Source organism: Hevea brasiliensis, unplaced genomic scaffold (assembly GCF_030052815.1).
Source record: "Hevea brasiliensis isolate MT/VB/25A 57/8 unplaced genomic scaffold, ASM3005281v1 Scaf276, whole genome shotgun sequence".
In the NCBI taxonomy this organism is placed as follows: domain Eukaryota; kingdom Viridiplantae; phylum Streptophyta; class Magnoliopsida; order Malpighiales; family Euphorbiaceae; genus Hevea; species Hevea brasiliensis.
This window is the reverse complement of record NW_026614780.1, coordinates 34,480-52,923: the sequence shown is the minus strand read 5'-3', so window position 1 is coordinate 52,923 and position 18,444 is coordinate 34,480. Positions and strand designations below refer to the sequence as shown.

The 18,444-nt window shown below is 33.3% G+C and overlaps 2 protein-coding genes and 2 long non-coding RNA genes across 4 annotated transcripts; 2 read left to right on the top strand and 2 right to left on the bottom strand.

The window, feature by feature from the left end:
• Positions 1–671: 671 nt before the first annotated feature.
• LOC131176922 (uncharacterized) lies at positions 672–1,479 on the bottom strand. Its single transcript, XR_009146728.1, has 2 exons — positions 1,368–1,479; positions 672–1,336 (listed from the first exon to the last, which is right to left on the bottom strand). It is a non-coding gene; the product is annotated as an uncharacterized LOC131176922 (long non-coding RNA).
• Positions 1,480–1,510: 31 nt separating this feature from the next.
• Positions 1,511–2,106, top strand: LOC110634061 (uncharacterized). The gene is made up of 2 exons (XR_009146727.1): positions 1,511–1,648; positions 1,730–2,106. It is a non-coding gene; the product is annotated as an uncharacterized LOC110634061 (long non-coding RNA).
• Positions 2,107–6,172: 4,066 nt separating this feature from the next.
• On the top strand, positions 6,173–13,502 carry LOC110634072 (uncharacterized). The gene is made up of 10 exons (XM_021782959.2): positions 6,173–6,830; positions 7,246–7,340; positions 7,706–7,773; positions 7,861–7,904; positions 8,173–8,250; positions 8,327–8,480; positions 11,681–11,833; positions 11,942–12,049; positions 12,537–12,602; positions 13,048–13,502. The coding sequence occupies exons 1-10, from the start codon at positions 6,541–6,543 to the stop codon at positions 13,156–13,158; spliced, it is 1,167 nt and encodes a 388-aa protein (XP_021638651.2). The 5' UTR covers positions 6,173–6,540; the 3' UTR covers positions 13,159–13,502.
• Positions 13,503–16,148: 2,646 nt separating this feature from the next.
• On the bottom strand, positions 16,149–18,181 carry LOC131176920 (putative disease resistance protein RGA3). The gene is made up of 2 exons (XM_058141940.1): positions 16,902–18,181; positions 16,149–16,809 (listed from the first exon to the last, which is right to left on the bottom strand). The coding sequence occupies exons 1-2, from the start codon at positions 18,179–18,181 to the stop codon at positions 16,149–16,151; spliced, it is 1,941 nt and encodes a 646-aa protein (XP_057997923.1).
• Positions 18,182–18,444: the final 263 nt, after the last annotated feature.

The window sequence follows — 18,444 nt, the reverse complement described above, 5'->3', positions numbered from 1 at the left end:
AAAAAAAATGAAATAAGTTTGATTATGCTCTGAACTTTGTGGGGAGGTTCAAATAAGTTAATTTTGAGTTTTTTTTTTAATCTAAATTTAATCTCAAACTTTTTATTAAGTCCAAATTGATCCGCTTAATAAAATAATCTATTTTTAATAATAAAATATTAATTTTAAATTTTAAAAATTATTTATTATTTTTAGTTAAATTAAAAATTAAAAAAAAAAAAAAAGAATTCTTAGAAACAGGAACATTACCTCCATTCAATTTCAGATTCAACAAGAAATCAACAAAATTTCACAACATTTACAGCAATTTCTGAATATCCAAAGCAGCAATACCAAAAATGAAAAAAAAAATCAATAGTAACAATACCAAATTACATCAATAACTAATAAACTAAGAACACAAATCCAAACAATCATGACCTCCCTAGCCCAACAATTAAAATGCAATAACTCAAGAATACAACACCAAATCAAGAACACTAAGCGTCCTAACCAAGCAAACTCAGAAATCAACAATCAAAACTCAAAAAATTTTATGAAGTAGATGTTAGCTTATCACTGTTTGTGACACGTTTCGTCGTAGCTGGAATAACAGATGTTGTCTCCGAGCATTGGTCTTCGCCAGAGAGAGAGAGAGATCAAGGAGGGTAACGAGTCGGCAAAAATCTCGATGTTGGAATCTGGACTCAATTAACATTCTCACGACCTGAATCCGATTAAAATTTTTTCTTAACTAATTAAACACTATTCACGACCTGATTTTAGTATAATGCATTGTCCAGCACTAGAGTGTTTTCCCAAGGATGGGCTACCCTCCTCCCTTTCTTCTCTATATATCCGTTATTGTCCGCAACTCGAGCCATTTCCAATAAGGATGTTTGCTGGAAAAATTAGAATCGCTGGATGTTGGTGGTGGCAACAAACTGATCGCAGGCTGCATGCAGTGGGATCTGCAAACCTTCCACTCTCTTGTGAAAATTGTTATTGAAAGCTGTGACGATGTGGAAGCTTTTCCAGGGGAGATGCTGCTGCCATCAACTCTTATCTCTCTTCAAATTAATGGTTTTCAAAACCTGAAATCCATAGACTACAAGGGACTTCAAGACCTCAAAAATTTGACGGTAGTCAATTGTCCAAAGCTTGAGTTGTTTCTGGGAGGGGTTTTGCCCTCTCAATTAGAGTCACTTGGCATTTGTAAGTGCAGCAAACTCGTTGCTCACCTCATGCATTGGGATTTGCGCGCAGCGTCCTCTCTTTTGGAGCTTACCATTGTTGGGTACGATGGCGTTGATATGGTATCCTTTCCTGGGAAGATGCTGCTGCCATCCACTCTTTCCTGGGAAGATGCTGCTGCCATCCACTCTTACCTCACTTAATCTCATCAGTCTTGAGAATCTGAAGTTTCTGGACAAGGGGCTTCTGCACCTCACCTCTCTTAAAAATTTGGGGATAGGTCGATGCTATAATCTTCAATCCCTGCCTGAAGAAGGGCTGCCGTCCTCCCTTACTTCGCTAGAGATCCTTGTTTGCCGTTTGTTGCAACCAAAGTGTGAATTAGGTGGGGAATATTGGCCATTGATTTCTCAAATCCCTCAAGTAATGATGGACTAGATGATCTCTAGTTTATCATTCATCCAAACTCTTGAAGGTATTTCTATTAACAAATTATTTTTCAATTTTTGTTTTATTCTCTCTTCCTCCATTTTCAACTTGTCCTTTTTGTTCACAGTATTGGAGCATCAAATCTCCACAACAGCAGATTCAAAAATCTAGAGGCTTGTAATTGATTCCACTGTGAGCCCAATTCCAGGTGAACTATGATTTTGTGTTTCGCAATTGGAAAGTGTTTTTGGTGGACAAAATCTGTGGTCAAATGATCAGTCCTTGGGAGAAGCGACAGCCATATTCGCAATTGGGCTACTAATGCAGGATGCAAAATCCTGGCAATGACATTGATATCTTTTCACTAGCTGTCTGCTGCAATCAAGAAGGTAGTATTGTGATGCATTTTATTCTCTCCCCATTCCATTGTATTTGCTAACACATGCATTATTTTATGAGATCATAAACATTTAAAAGCAAATTTGCTTCATTTTTTCTTGGCAATATTCTCAAGAGATATCTTTTTATTTTTGATTTGAGGATTGAAGTTTAGATTGCTTGACAAACTACTTTTAAGAATAGAAAATTCATCAAATGCTCATGTATACATGCCTAAAATATTCCTCAAATAAAATGGAGAAATATTTTCTATATTATGTAGAATTCTTAATTTAAAAAGTGGCCTGCGCAGAAGAGAATTTGTCTTTTTCAGCTCATGGAGTGCGGCTGTCGCTCATCAAAGAAGTTTTTGCCAATTGTTAAGGATTAAGTTTTGGCTATTGATGAAGGATTCTGGTTCATTGTAATCCCACAAAAAGACGGGTCTAAGGTGGAAGAAGGACATATAATTTTAAGAGGAATGAATTTTTGTCCATACTCTTGCCCATATAATTGAAGACATCTTTGTAGTACAATAGTTAAAATAGTAAATATATTAGATTATGTTTAGAGAAAATTGAGCTTGGTTGTAATTGGGTTAATAGGGTTAATAGATAGGGTAGTTTTGAAATTGTAATTGTTGATTATTTATTTAATTATAGTGAATAATGGCATTGTCATGGATGTAGTCTCACATGGAGATGGTGAATTGTTTTGTGTTTTTACTTTGTTTTTCTTTTAATTTTTTGTAATTTACACGCATCTGCGGTATATAAGTCATCTACTCTTGTCTTTTTCTGCCAAGTGAGCATAGTTGCTGGAGAATTTGAGGTCTATCAGCTTTGGACATGCAAGTTCATTAAGAGTCATTCATTGTATCAAAATGAAGCGTTACATATTCCAAGCTTGAATGAGATTTCAACAAAATGCAATGAAAGCTCCATTGTTGCCTAGTAATAGATATCAGTCGTACAATTTCTGGATACAATTATCAATGTTGCCAGCGGACTTGCACTTCCGTTGCTTTAGCCTTAAGCATATGCCTTTGCCATGGGGGGGATTCACAAGCATCTATATGCTACAAGGTCTGTGTTGGTGGTGAGTGGAAACAAGGTATAAATAGGAGGCTTACAGTGCAAATTTCTTCAAATCCAATTGAGACCTAACTAGTAAAAACCCTTGGGCATTTGAATTTGCATTATCAGGTGTAGCTGATCATTTATATTGTAGCTGTTACATGCTTGATTCTTCAATCCAGACAGCTATCATAAGGTGTTGATAGCCGTGCCTAGCAACAATGATCTGTGAACTTTCTAAGATAATTCACGACAATGTATAGTTCTTGCGAGAAAATCCTGAGTTGAATATAATCAGAATTTGTTTTTGCAATCTGAGTTGAATTACACCACCAAAATCCTTCCATTTTTGACATATGTGTCATACTTCCATTGTGCTTCTTGGCAACTGCATGTTCCCAAATCATGCAAGGAAGGAACCAGAGCCACTCCGTTAATACAATAGTAAGAGCATCCGGCTGTCTAGCCCCTAACATCGCCAAGAAATTCGCAAGAATAATAAGCAAAGTGAAGGATGTAGAGAATCTAGAGTTGGTTTAACTTTTATGATTAGAAATTAAAGTGTGATTACTGAAGTAATCCATAAAAAGATGGATGCTATCATAATAGACATGACATCAATCCAGCATTGGCAGCATTGCATTTGCACAATCAAATTTAATTAGAAAATCTTTCTCACCATCATGATTCTAATCTTTGCCTGTGTCCACCAAAAGCAGAGCCAGCTTTGATGCAATAATTAATCAAATCTCCATATGAACTAATATTACCTCACCTAATGAGTCTTCATTGCTAATTCATCTCTACGTGCTAAATTTTAGAAGATTAGAAAAAAAAAGAAAGTAATTAGTTGAGTTTCAACGGTAGTTGACTTTATAGAAGAAGACATATAAGCTTCTTCACCCCTTTGTTATTTTTTTATTTTTATTTTTATTTTTTTAAGAACAAGAACAAGTTCTGACTTCTGATGCAGATTTAAGCATTTTTGTCTTAAAATGTGAGGAATAATTTTCTAATTAAATTTATAATTTAATCACCAAATTTTATCAGTCCTTAAATTATAAAAAAATTAATTATTTAACTTTTAAATTTTACACTAGATTAAATTTTAATTTCTAAATTTTTAAAATTTAATTATTTAATCTTTTTAATTTTAATATATAAAATAATTTAATTTATATAATTTTATGTTTGTAATAATTTTATTTATTGATAAAATGATTAAATTATTTTATGTATTAAAATTAAAAAGATTAGAGTATAATGTAAATTTTAAAGATTAAATAATTAATTTTTAAAATTTTAAAGATGGTATAAAATTTAAAAATTTAATAATTAATTTTTTAAAATTAAAAAATTAAAATATAATAAAAATAAAATTTAAACGTCAAATTATAAATTTTCCTACTTCACGCGGCTGATAATATAAAAAAAATGGAACAGATAAATGCAACTATGTCAGAACGCACGCATATAAGATATCTCTATTATTTTATTACAGGATCTGGCAGGAGCTAGCAGCCGACCTACTGAGTTCTTTTGTGAGATTTGAGGTTGACAGGAAAAAAAAATGTTTTAAGTGTATTATTTTCAATTTAATTGAAATAATTATTTCATTATTTTGAATTTTTATGATTACGTTTATTAAATTAATTTTTAGTATTTTCATATTAATATATTTGAAGAAATATATATATATTTTTTAATACAACTCTAACATGTCTAAAATCAAACTTATCTCAAAACAAAAACAAAAACAAAATCTTATGTTCTGTAAAAGCCAAAAACCTTAAAAAGACAAAATTCATGTGTGGGATGCAACAGATTAATAAAAAAAAATAGTATGAAATAGAGCTAAATAATAAAATTTTGTCCACAATAATAAATAATAATAAACTCCATGGTAGATACAGATGCAGTATCCCTTGAATGCTAGCTCTTAGTTTTGGTAACCTGCCTTAAATTCTCTCTTTCTTTATTTCTTTAAATTCATTTGACTTTTTAAAATTTAAAATTTAATACTCTCAAATATAATTTAATTAAACCCATAAAATATTTATATTTTTAACAGAATTATTTTGAAGATTACAGGGACAGAGCTCCTCAGCTTTTATACATTTATTGCTTAATAGTTAGTTCATACCCTTTAATCTTTTATTGCTCAACTAATTCAAGTAATTCTTTCAATTCACTAACGTTAGTTTTTGGTAGAATTCCTAATAAATGCATAAAATATTACCTTCAATAATGGGTTTATTCATTGTTTATTTAATCAAAATTTAATTTAAAGAGAGAATTTTTTTTTAATTTTTGTAAAATTTTTAAATTTTATTGTGAATAAATTATTGACATGATGTATGAAAGCACTGGGTAATGGATTGATATTAAATTGTGAATGATGAATTAGTAGATATGTAGATAAAATGAATTATATATTTATTTTAGGAAAATTTATAAATTGGTCTCCCAATTTTGTTATATATTATATTTTGAAAAATTAATTATTTAATTTATAAATTTTATACTATATTATACTTTAATTTTTAAATTTTTAAAAATTGATTATTTAATTTTTAAATTTTGTATTATATTATATTTTTATCTTCATAATTTTAATATATAAAATAATTTAATCCTTATAATCAATGAATGAAATTATAAAAAATAATAAAATTATAAGAATTAAATTATTTTATATATTAAAATTAAATAGAATAAATAATTTATTTCTTAAATTTAGATATTAAAGTGTAATATAATATAAAATTTATAGACTAAAAAGTTAATTTTTAAAATTTATAAATTAAAATGTAATATAAAGTAGAATTTAGGAAAAAATTATAAATTTTTCTTTATTTTATAGAAATTTAGAAAAAAAAATCAAAGTAAAAAAAATAAGACTTAATTTTATACTTCTTATTTATTAAAAGTAGATCTAATGAAATATTTCAATGTAAAAAATATGAAAGAAAAAAAAGAAAAGAAAAGAAAAAAACAAAAGATATGATATAGAAAGTTGGAACATGGAAGCACATCATTATGTGGGAATAATTTAATGATACTTCTCATAGAATTGACATGAAATTGTTGGATCATCAAATTCATCCTTCTAATAAAATCAAAACAAAACCCTAAAAATTCCAAACAACTTCCATCTAGTTGCAAAGCCACCCAAAATTTAAAATTTATAATTTTTAGCAAAAAAAAAAAAAAAATCCAAGCCTTCTCTTTCATCCACAAGGGCACCCTATTTCTTCAACCTCCACCCTTAATCAGTGCTTCTTTCTAACTAACAACCAGTCTCCTCCTCTCTAATTTATTTCTTTCCTTCTCTCTCTATCCATCTACATCCCCTTTTCATTTCCAGCTCTTCATTGCCTCCCTTTTTCTCTCATCTCCCTCTTTCTAGGGTTTTGGTTCTTCTATTCAGGCATATCCATCTCGCTTTCTCTCTGCTTTTATTGAAAATTTCCTACTTTTTAGAATGACTTCTGTGAAGAACAACTTCCTGCCTCCTGGGTTGGTTTCCAATCTTCAGGAAGTCTTGTTAAGCAGGAAGGGTGAAGAAGGGGACCGATCAAATGATGCTAATGATAAATCAACTGAGCCTTCTACTTCTTCTTCTGTTGAAAATACTTCCGTAAACGAGGATAATTCCAAGCCTATTGTTTTGGTTACCAATGGAGATGGGATTGAGTCTCCTGGTCTTGCTTATCTAGTTCAAGCTCTCGTTCGTGAAGGCTTGTACAATGTCCATGTCTGTGCGCCGCAATCGTGGGTTTTCCTTGCTTATTTATTTAGTTCTGTCTGTTTTGGATGCTCTAGTGTTAATTACCTTATCTGGCTATGTGGTTTCTCTGTCTTGTGATAATTATTATTGCGCTCTTATATGCTTAAGTGGGATGCCTTCAGTTTTTGAACCACGAAATATTTGTGTTGTAATTGGTTTTCATATCTGCGAACGCGGGTTCTCTTCACTTCGCTTTGTTACAGTTTATAATAAATTGTAACACAAGGAATAGCTTTTTATTTCTCTTGCATTTGTATATATAGTTGTCTCTAATATTTTTTGCATTGTTCTATTTTTGAATTGGATTTTTACTTGGGCTACATTGCTGCTCTTTTCTCTAGAAAAATTGAATTTGGTAACATCTTATGACTTCTTTAGTTCTTGAATCTGTTGCTTTAGGGACAAGTCAGTATCTGGTCATTCTGTTACTCTACAACAAACAATTTCTGTGACTTCTGCTGATATTAATGGTGCCACAGCTTATGAAGTTTCAGGTAGACTGCATTTTTTTAAAAACTTTTTACCCTATTTACTTTGCCAATTAATAAACTGATTTCATGGTATTAGGATATTGAATTATTTATCACGAATTTGTGGTTGTTGGATGACTTCTTGTTATTTTGAGATGTATTAATATGTGTTGATTTTGATTTTTTAAGAAAATGATGTGGTTTTTGAGTTTTCCAATTTTATTCATGGGCTAGAATTGCAATGAATGATGGAATTGAGAACTTTTCAGGTGTTAACTTGAATGTTTTTCCTTTTATATTATTGGTTGCATATGTCAGCTGAAATATTCACCTTTTAGTATCAATTGCTTATAGTGATACTAAGATTTGGTGATGGTGCTCGTCACCAGGGACTCCAGTGGATTGTGTCTCACTAGCACTGTCTGGAGCACTGTTTTCTTGGTCCAAGCCTTTGCTGGTTAGCTAAAATATATTGTTGTATGTGAGCTTACATACAGCTTTTGGTATGAATAATTTCTTGAGTTACATTTGATTTGATTTTCAGGTGATCAGCGGAATTAACCGAGGATCAAGCTGTGGCAATCACATGTAAGCACTCTGAAGAGATGTACACGTCATTCCTATATTATTTTGTTTGAATCTCCAATAGCGTGTCAGTGAAGGTCTATTCGTTTTAATCATTTTCCAATGGTTAAATTTGCTCATCTGAATCCACGTATCTCTCAGTCATAGAAGGCTAATAGTAGAATCAGTACATCTTTCATTAGGTTTTATCTTTTTCCTCCAACAATTGCATTCAATCCTAACCCTTTTCTGGAGGCTAAAGGCTATTTTTTTTCCCTTGAAAATTGACTAGGTTTTACTCAGGTGTTGTTGCTGGAGCTAGAGAGGCATTAATTTCTGGTGTTCCATCTCTATCAATATCACTAAACTGGTTAGTTGATGTGGAATTGGCTGCTCTTTTCTTCTTGTTATTTGTAAGCAAATTTTAGACTTTCAATCCATTATAGGAAGAAGAATGAAAGCCAGGAAAGTGATTTTAAGGATGCAGTTGCTGTATGTCTGCCATTGATCAATGCTGCTATCAGAGACATTGAGAAGGGGAGTTTCCCAAAAAGGTGCTCTCTGCATATAGAAATCCCCACACCTCCATCTACAAATAAGGTAAGCATTTTTCCCCCTTTTTTGCTGAGAGTTCAAAGAGGCTTTTGATAAATTGATGAAATCCTCCCTGAATTTAGCCATTATATGCTAATGGTATTGGCAATTTTATCTGTTCATGAATGTTCTGCCTACAATAAATAAATTTCAGGTGTATTCTGAATTTAATTGAGGAAAGTTGCCTTAGGACAATTTTGTTGAACTTTACAGTTACCAAGATTTGATTGCTTAAGTGCTTACACAGGTTCATCTGCTATGCAGAAAAGTTATAGAGGGCAGTTTTTTTGTGAAAATTTTTTTCTTTTATTAAAGAATTAAGTCTTACTACCTCTCTCTCAGTAACTCAAGGTGCTAGTTTGGATGCACACAAGAAACTTGGTTTTAGGGGAGATGACTATAAGTGTCTTTTGCAACTTTAAAAGTTTGGAGCCTAAAGGGTATCTTTAAGTGTCTTTTTGCAGCTTTAATGAGGATGATGTAGAATATTCTATTTGGAGGTGTTAACTCTATTTAGATTTAGGAGCTAACCTTTTTTTTCCCCCAAGACTACATGAAGTGCAGGTCATCGAGCTTTTTATGATATCTGCTTTCATTGGTGGGAGTCATAAAAGTTTGAATTAATCAATGTTGTTGTATAAGCCTGTCATGTTGGTTCCAAAATCCAAACATAGTCGATATTGATATGAACCTACCTAACTCCATCTCAAAAGATAGCTCACAAGGGGAGGTTTGCAAACCCATATTTATAACATCCAAGACCTCTATGCAGAATCGATGTGGGACGCATCATTCCCGACCCCTTTAGACTGAACGTCCTCGTGAAGCAACCAGGGTCATGACTCGTTTACCTTGACCTCTCCCAAAGAACATCATAGAGCCTTTGTGCCCACTGATCCATACAGAGTGAGGTTCTGATACCAAATGATATTAACCTGCCTAACTCCACCTCAAAAGCTAGCTCACAAGGGGAGGTTTGCAAACCCATATTTATAACACCCAAGACTTCTATGCAGAACTAATGTGGGACGCATCAGATATGGTTCATTAGCAGCTTAAGGTTATCCTAGAGTGTTGCAAAAATTCTTAACTGTTAAATATAAGTTTTGCAGCAATTACATTTATCATCTAGGTAATTATTGCAAAAATTGTGTCCATAACTCCGTATGTAGATGCTTGACACATTAGATGTGGAGGACAATTGGTTACTCCAACACGAAGGCAAAGGGCTTGCGAACTCCTCTAATTAATCACTCACTGCAATATGATTAAGGCAAAGTGCAAGTAGTCATTCATTAGAACATTGATTAAGGTTCTCAGTTGAGGCCTGAGGGTATTACATGTTATTAGTGGCTCAAAAACAAATATTTTCCTGTCATTGGACAGTTGTTTACTGACATTCAGCCTATGCGTCATTTACCTTAAGGTAAGTAGATTTAATCCTGCTAGTCAGAAGTTGTGTTCTGGAAGGTGTGCAAACTGGACGCGTTACTGCTGAGTAAAATGCTGTGACATTAAATCACTGAGGAAATATGCTACTTGTAACTTGATTATATGTTGAGATGCGCCTTCAATAACTTGTATATGATTAATGCCTTGAACTTCCAATATCCATGTGGGCATATCTCTTCTAATATGTTAGGCATGATCAGGATTATTTGGCATAAGTGATGTACTGTCAGGCAAAGAGGCAGCATAAAAACTTTATAATCCTGAATTGCAGGCAGTGATAAGGTTTAACAAATTGGGTTTTAACTTTTAAGGTTTATCTGTTAATTGTTGGAGTAATTTTGGACTTATTGATGGATGAAAATCAATGGTGGAGCTAGGAATTGAAACATGCATATATGGCTAAAATTTGAATATTTGTGTATGCAAATGCTGAACTCTGTTATAGATAGCAACAGCAGGAAAATTAACTATTATCGAGGGCACAATTCTGACCATCATTGATCCAAGTTATTTGGGCAACAACAGTCTGTCTCTTGGGCAGTTTGATTGCTGACTTTAATGGTGCAAGCATATTGCAAGGCTAAATTTAACTATATCTTGGGTATAGGCTTGAGTGATTGTATATAAATAGTTTCGTACTCATACTTTGGGGGAGTATTTAGTTTGTTGCTAAAGTCTGTTGATATTTGTCCAAGTTTCAACATATATGATTATTTATCACCATCCTCTGCCTTTTACAGGACTTGCCATGAACCTTTCTTGGTTTCTTGGCTTGTAGTTTATTTACTCTTCAACTTCAAAGTAATCGACAAAACTGAAAATGTAAACTTTTGGCTATTTATCTGGTGTTGATAGAGAATGGTTTATGTTTTGATCTCTTGGTGTTTCAACTTGATCCTTAGGTAGTAATTATAGAGGCTATGTTCTTAGTACCTTGACCGATTTTATGGCCTGATCTAAACGTCTAGCATTTGAAAACACTAAATTCTTGTGTAAGTTAAAAACTTTTTTCCCTTCACCTTATAATCTCTCTCTCACATCCTTGCACCACTTCCCTTGATTTTTTTTATTTTGAATGGATTCCAATTGCTGATACCAGGAGCAAATATCATTGCATATTTCTGTGAAAGAGGTTTGTCCTTTTGCCTGTCATGATAAAATAACAAGACGTTTTACCTAGACTTGGCCACCGGTCGAGTCTGGGATGGTTCAGAGACCGGAATTGTCAGTTCAGGGTTGAGAAAGGGGATGAACTGGAACTGGACTGGTCTTAGGCAGTTCCAACTGGTTCCAGTTCAAGATGGTTCAAGGCCGGTTCTAGTCCGGTCCAATGGTGGTTCTGGTTCCTGTTTGAGTGGTTGGATCAGGTTCGATCTGCTACGTTGTCTTTAAAAGAAAAAAAATCCGGTTTAGGGTTGGGAGAGGGGGCTAGATAGATTCAGGGCCAGTTTCAGTCCAGTTCAGGGCCTGAACTTGCCCCTGACTGGGTCTAGTTTTACCTCATCGCTGTTGACAATTTTTAACTTCTTTTGTGTGAGCACTGCATTTTCATTGGCATGCTAGTGATGGATTTAAATTAAAGGCATTGGTGCTTTCTCTCTCTTTATGCTTATTTGGCTGCACTTTGGAGTATTGAAGCTTTATATTGTACAACTTACTGGATGTTGCTATCTCTTCATTTTTTGTGACATAACTTTCAGCTAATACTCTACGTTTTCTCTCTTTTTGGCTTGGCATGTTTGCTTACTTGGCAGGGCTTCAAACTGACTAAACAAAGTATGTGGAGATCCTCGCCTTGCTGGCTAGCTGTTTCAGCCAACCGGCATCCTTCTACTGGACATTTTATGTCTAACCAACAAAGTCTTGGCATTCAGCTTGCACAACTTAGTCGAGACGCTTCTGCTGCTGTGAGTTGGTCTCACTAAAAATCATTGTATCATTTCTTTTGCTCTGTAAACAATCATTGTGCATTTTTCTCTCATGATTGATGGTATTATTTATTTTGCTTTACTCAGGGTGCAGCTCGCCGTTTGACCACACAAAGGAAGAATGTGGAAATCGTATCAGTTGGGGTTGCAGGAAAATCTGATACTGGTCGGGTGAAAAAGTATTTTCGTCTAGAGGTAAAAAAAAAAAAAAAAAAAATCCCTTTACCAACATTATGTGCGGGAACTCGGAACAACTCAGATTACGGCCTTTCAATTGTAGCAACAATGATTTCTAATGGCTTGTTTCAGTCAGAATTTGTGAACTTCCGAGGCTGCTTTTTTCTGTTTGTTCAAAGTTCAAACATTTTGTTGGAAGCTTCTTTGGCCTGCTTATAATAATTACTTCAAAAAATGAATTTGCTTGAAATTTCTGAATCAAGATCTATATGATTGTCTAATTGATGTGGAACTACAAGAAACCTGCTTTCAATGCATATCTAGGTTCAGAATGGAAATGTTTTTATACTCAGATGTTCTTAATCTTCTTTTTTATTTTCTTTGTGTGTTTGGTTTCATTCTGATTTCCTTTGCTTGCCAGTACTGCTCTATGTTTCTTTTCCACACAAATTTACAGTTATTCTACACTAATGAACTAAATTAGCATTGGTATGGATATGATCAGTTTCTGGACAAGGAGCAGGAAGATTCTGATGAGGATCTGGATTTCAGAGCACTTGAAAATGGATTTGTAAGTTGAAACACTGTACTTTTGCTATTAAAGGGTTTCCTGTTCATTTTTGAAATTGCAAATCCACCAATTTGACCAATGGTTTCTTGCATTATATATTCATTTGAGGGATGGGTCCATCTACAAGCCTGTGGCTTTTACTGGTGTGGAAGCCATCATCATAGCAACAGTTGTAATTGGGATGAGCTCAATATTTTTGTTTTCATTCTTGGAATCTTAATGATGGTTTACACTTGGTAGATTATTCACGCACTAGATAAAGGGCTTACAAGTGATAAGGTCTTGAACAAAAAGACTCGAGCATCAAGGGCTAAGTTCTTTTTGAATGCGTCAACTAGTAGATTTGACTTATAAATTGGAGATAGGTTTTTGAAGAGCTGTTTTTGCCTTTTCTCTCTGAACATTGAATTAATTTAGTGCCTCTTTGTTTTAATTTGAACACCAGGTTGCCATAATTCCCCTATCGCTTTCTCCATGTATTGAGCCAGACATTCATGTAACAGCTTCAGATTGGATTTCTTCTGCAATTCATGAGGATCAACAGAAGTCTACTTAGAGAGATAACCAGCGATTTTGTATACATTTCCAGTAAATTTTTCCAAATATTTGGTGGAGTTGGGTGGTTTGCGTGTAGTAGTTGCCTTCCCTACGCAAATGTAATTACAAATGGCCAGGTCCAAATTGAGTGACCTTGCCTTTTCCCCTAATTTATTTTTCCATCCCTTCCCCTGAGGATTTGTATTTTCTATTTATTTTTTAACACGTGTTTGTTGATTACATATTAATAGCGGTACTAATTGAGGGAATGCTCCAAATGACTGGCAGCATTTATTACTTTTCAATTAAGGCATCGGAAGAACTGAGGTAATAAAGCAAGAGTCTCTGAAATCTTTCTTAAAATGCATTTCTAAGTGAAAGTTGGCTCTGAATAATAATAATAATAAAATTTTACTTAGTTGCATTAAATTAACAAAGTAAAGTTAGACATTAATATAGTTCTTCCAATACAAATCTTCAGAAAGATGGATTGTCGTATTCTTAGGTATGGGTGGAAGAAATGAAAAGACAAAAACACAACACTACACAAGGAGCAATTTCCCGTATTTGCAAGTCCACATGAAACTTTTTGAGGAAACAGAGCACATTCACATTCCTGATGCATGGCATGCTATGTTACTTCCAAATGCCGTCACCGAAGAACAATCCTCAACTGCCATTCTTGAAATGTTCACTTGAAATCGTTTGATGTTTTAAGCATTACCCTCAAAAGAAACAGAAAAGCTTCAAACGAACTCCATTCATTCAATTAAGGCACCAGGACTGCAAATGCCTGCATAAAACTAACAGAATGATATGTCTTAGCATCTAGATCTTGTTTAGCACTCTCATCTACATAAGGAGCAAAGACCGTCTTTCTGGAATTTTGATAGAAAAAATAAAACAACAGTACCTATTTTGAATCCCAGGGAACAGAAGGCCCAGTACTTGGCATTTTTGAGAATGGATTGATACAGTCATTTTGAGAAGCTCGTTCCACGAAGCATCCAGTTAATCCATGTAGGGCATGATTTAAAAAATGAGACTTTCCCAAATTATTCTCTCACCAAATTTCGTTTACATTGAATTTCATCAATTCCAGCTGCACTTTTGCAATAGAAAGATCTTTTGAATCAGACATTATTACATATTTGGTGGGTTACAAGCCGCAAACAGCTATCGTTGAGGAGAACTCTTCCAGGAGGTGTTTGGTTTATTTATTGGGTATAACTGATATCTGATAGATACTTAAACAGATGAATTAGAGTGTTTGATAAACTTAAAAAAATAAGCTGATAGCTGATGGATGATTAATATAATATCAATCAGCTGCAATTTATATCAGTTCTATTTTTAGAGTCATTTCTCATCAGCTGATTGCTGATTTGATTTGATTTTATTTTTTATTTAGACTATATTATCTTTTTTACTTAACTCAAAAATTAATATTATTAATACTTTTATCTTTTTTATTTATAATTTTAAAATTTTAATTAACGCATTATAACTTTGTTAAAATATTTTTTATTAATAATATGAAATATAAAATATTTATTTATTATAAAAATTACATTTTTTATATTTAAAAACTTACAATTAATTATAAATTTTTTCTTTATCAACAATAATAATTACTTTGTTATTTTATACCTATATTTTTAACGTTATTTAATTATTTTTTAAAGAATTTAATTATTTTTTTATTTTAATAATAAAATAAATGATATAGTATAATAAATCAATAATTATATATTTATTTTAATAATAAAATAAATGATATAATATATTAAATCAATAATTATATATTTAATTTAATAATAAAATAAATAATATAATATAATAAATTTATAATATTATATTTATTTCAATAATAAAATAAATTATATGATATATATCCTTATTAGTCATTTTAAATATCAACGGCAACAGCTGAACATAAGTTTACCAAACATTTAATATAAATCAGCTATCATTAACTATTAGCTAATTAGTTAATAAAAATAGTTATCAGCTATTATCAACGGTATCCGATAATTAAATCAAACAAGCTCTCAGTTTCTACCGTAAAGCATGTAAAACTACTTCCAAAGATTTCTGCAATGCTGAAAGTTTCCTGCTCAAGCGTAAAGGAGATAAACATGCACGGTCATTCTATCAATACAGTATCCCAACAAGAAATTTCATATGGTTAATTGTATCATTGGAGTTACAAACAGATCATAGATGCACTACTTAATTTGCAGAGGAATGAATAAAAAAGCCACTCTTGCATAATTCAAAAGTGAATCATGATTGACGAATGTATGGCAGTCCTCACAGAATTGTTCCAAGGTTTTGAGTGTGCGTGCACGCACACACATATTTGGAATGAATGCAATAGTGATGTAATATGCTCTAAATATAATCAAAAGGCAAACCAGAATTCCTGTAACAACTCCACAGAATAGAACCACAAATGCAGATCTCATTATTTTGTTCCACCATATGCACATTCTGCCCATTTACCCTATATTCTCTGTTAATTTATGAACTACATTGAGTATTTGGTTGCATCAGAAAGATTCCTGCAAAACATAGCCCTAGTTCATTATTTTTAGTCTAGCCTGAATAAAGAGATTCTAATCTAGTATAACATATAAACACGTACAGTGAAGGATATAACATAATAGCAGTTTCATCTACATAAACAAACCTTATTGAATAGATTTGCACATGAAGATGCATTTGCTTCGATTCACCAAGGAGATTTTGTCCATTTACAAATAAACAAAAGACATTTCATTTCAAGATATCAAATTATCACTGTGGCTGACTAATTCATGTATGAAATAAAAAGATAAGGATAAAAATAAAGAAACAGAAGAAACAAGGTAAAGTAAAAGAAGAAATTACCTGGTCCCATGAACCTGTTGGTGTCTCATCCTTATACATGCATTACCAAAATTTGATGGTTAGAGATTTGAGATTTGTTTGGCTTTTTCCCTCCTTTCCTCTTTTGTTAAGCAGTCTTCAAATTCGGACATCTTCCGGAGAAGGTAATCTGGTAGTGCCTCCAACTTCAATTTTGGGCAATCCCAAATCGAGAGTGAACAAAGACATGGGAGGATTATAAAATTGGTAATATCTTCTTCTCCATTTGTGTTCATTCCACTCTTCCCACTCCTCCAAGGAACCTAATACAAGTGATGTCAATTTGGGGAAGGCAGCGTCTGCTGATGAAATCCCATGTTGACTTGAAGTTTCTATTCCCAAAAACTCAACACCCAACATTTTCAGGCGTTTCATGCCCCACAAACCAAGTCGTTCAAGGAAAGGCAACTTTCCCAAAGGAGGTAATTTCTCACAGTTGTTAAAATCGTCGAGCACAATGCGCTTCAAATTAGTTAATGACATGATCCAACTTGGAAAAACTGTGCCTTCGTAATGAAGTATATCTAAAAACTCCAAATTAGGTGGTGTTTCTAAGACTTCAAGTAATTGTTCACCGTGACTTACTCTCCAATCCCCTTCCTCTCCATCAAAAGTAAAATGCATTGTGTTGATTCCTTTCTTTTTCTTGAGTTGTGCTTGCTTAGCCCCATTAATGTTCCCCACGTTTCCTAGGCACTCTAAAACAAGCAATCCTTGAAGAAGGTTCAGGCTTTCTAGATCCTCTAGAGAGAATGCTTCTCTATCATCACCAACTCTAATGTTCTAAGACGACTCAATTTTCTAATTTCTTTTGGCAACAGTAATAGTTCTGAAGCAAAATTGTGCAAATGCCTTAAGTTGACAAGTTTTCCAATTCCAAGGGGCAGCTTTTCCAAATTCCTACAACGATGAATATCTAAAGTTTGCAAATTATATAATTCACACAATGCTTCAGGCAACAGCTTCAGTTCACTATTAAAAGACAAGTCAAGTTGCCTCAAATGTATCAATTGGCTTATTGTTGATGGAATTTCTCTGATCTTACAATAACTTAGATCTAAGGATCTCAAACAAGTTAATTCGTTGACTAAAATAGGTAGCACTGTTGTGAGCGCAGAATCCCTTTTAGACTCAACTATGAGGCCACGTAGTTTCTTTACATCATAAAAGCAGCCTGGTAATGAGCCTTCTGCAAGTACTATCCTTGAATAACGAGCTTCTTTATTGACAGATTCCATACTTAGCTCAACAGAACTACAAACCTCCATGCTAAAACATTCATCCCTCCTAATATACTGGGCAAAATCATGCACTATGTCATGCATCTTACAAGTATATGAAATGTATGAAAATTTATCTATGTTGATATCTTGGAAGAAAGAGCGTGAAGCTAAATTCTGGAAATACTCTTCACCAATTCTCTCCATGTCTTTTCTTGATGTTTCCTTAAGATAACCATGTGCCATCCATGACTTAATCAGTTTTTCTTTTATTATCAAATGGTCCCTGGAGAAAATAGCACAATAAGAGAAACACTGCCTCAATGGTGGGGACAAATCATTATAACTGAGCCATAAATGGGGAAAAATATCAACTTCTGCATTTTCTAGTTCCCATACCTCACTATCCATGATGGTTTGCCACTCAGTTTTCGATTTTTTTGTAAACAAAAGACTTCCTAGAGTCTTCACTGCAAGAGGCAAACCCTTGCACCTGCTTACAATTTTCTTACCAATGTCTTCGAATGGCCCACGCTCTCCATTGCTCCATCCAAAAAATGCAATTTGACTAAATAATAACCATGAATCTTCTGCGGACAATTGCCCTATTTTGTATATGTCAATGCAGCCTATTGCATTTGCAGCAATCTCCTTACGTGTGGTCACCAAAGTTCTACTTCCTGATGAACCACATTGGAGACAATCTTTCAGTTGTTCCCATTTTGCAGAATTTTCTTCCCACACATCATCAAGTATGAGAAGAAACTTCTTTCCCTTTAGAGATTGTTGTATGTTCTGCAATATAGTTTGCAATTCATGTAAATTTGGGACCACATTTGTAAGAGATTCAAGGATTGCCTTGGCAATCTTAATCTCATCAAAGGGATCCAAGACACAAACCCATATTCTCATTTTGAAATGGTTTTTCACCTCATCATCATTGTTGACTAATTTGGCCAAACTGGGTGTTATTCCATTTCAAGAGATCATTTCCAAACTGGGAATGCTTAACATTCATTCTCCAGCTTGCGGGAGGTATTAGCTGATCAAAGAAGCAATGACAGCAAAGAAGGCAAAGTAAAAAATGGCCCCAAAGTCAATTAGAGTTTTAGATTGATAAGTCACGTATACAAAATTAGTTACGGTAGCACAGATTCAATTACAATAGCTAACTC

Excerpts from the sequence above, each read along its gene's own strand:
- LOC110634072 (XM_021782959.2), top strand. The coding sequence starts at position 6,541 with ATGACTTCTGTGAAGAACAACTTCCTGCCTCCTGGGTTGGTTTCCAAT. Across the intron at positions 8,251-8,326 it reads CTATCAATATCACTAAACTG|GAAGAAGAATGAAAGCCAGG; the intron begins GTTAGTTGATGT and ends AATCCATTATAG. Across the intron at positions 8,481-11,680 it reads CACCTCCATCTACAAATAAG|GGCTTCAAACTGACTAAACA; the intron begins GTAAGCATTTTT and ends CTTACTTGGCAG.
- LOC131176920 (XM_058141940.1), bottom strand. The coding sequence starts at position 18,181 with ATGAGAATATGGGTTTGTGTCTTGGATCCCTTTGATGAGATTAAGATT. Across the intron at positions 16,810-16,901 it reads GGAAAACTTGTCAACTTAAG|AGAAGCATTCTCTCTAGAGG; the intron begins GCATTTGCACAA and ends TGGTGATGATAG.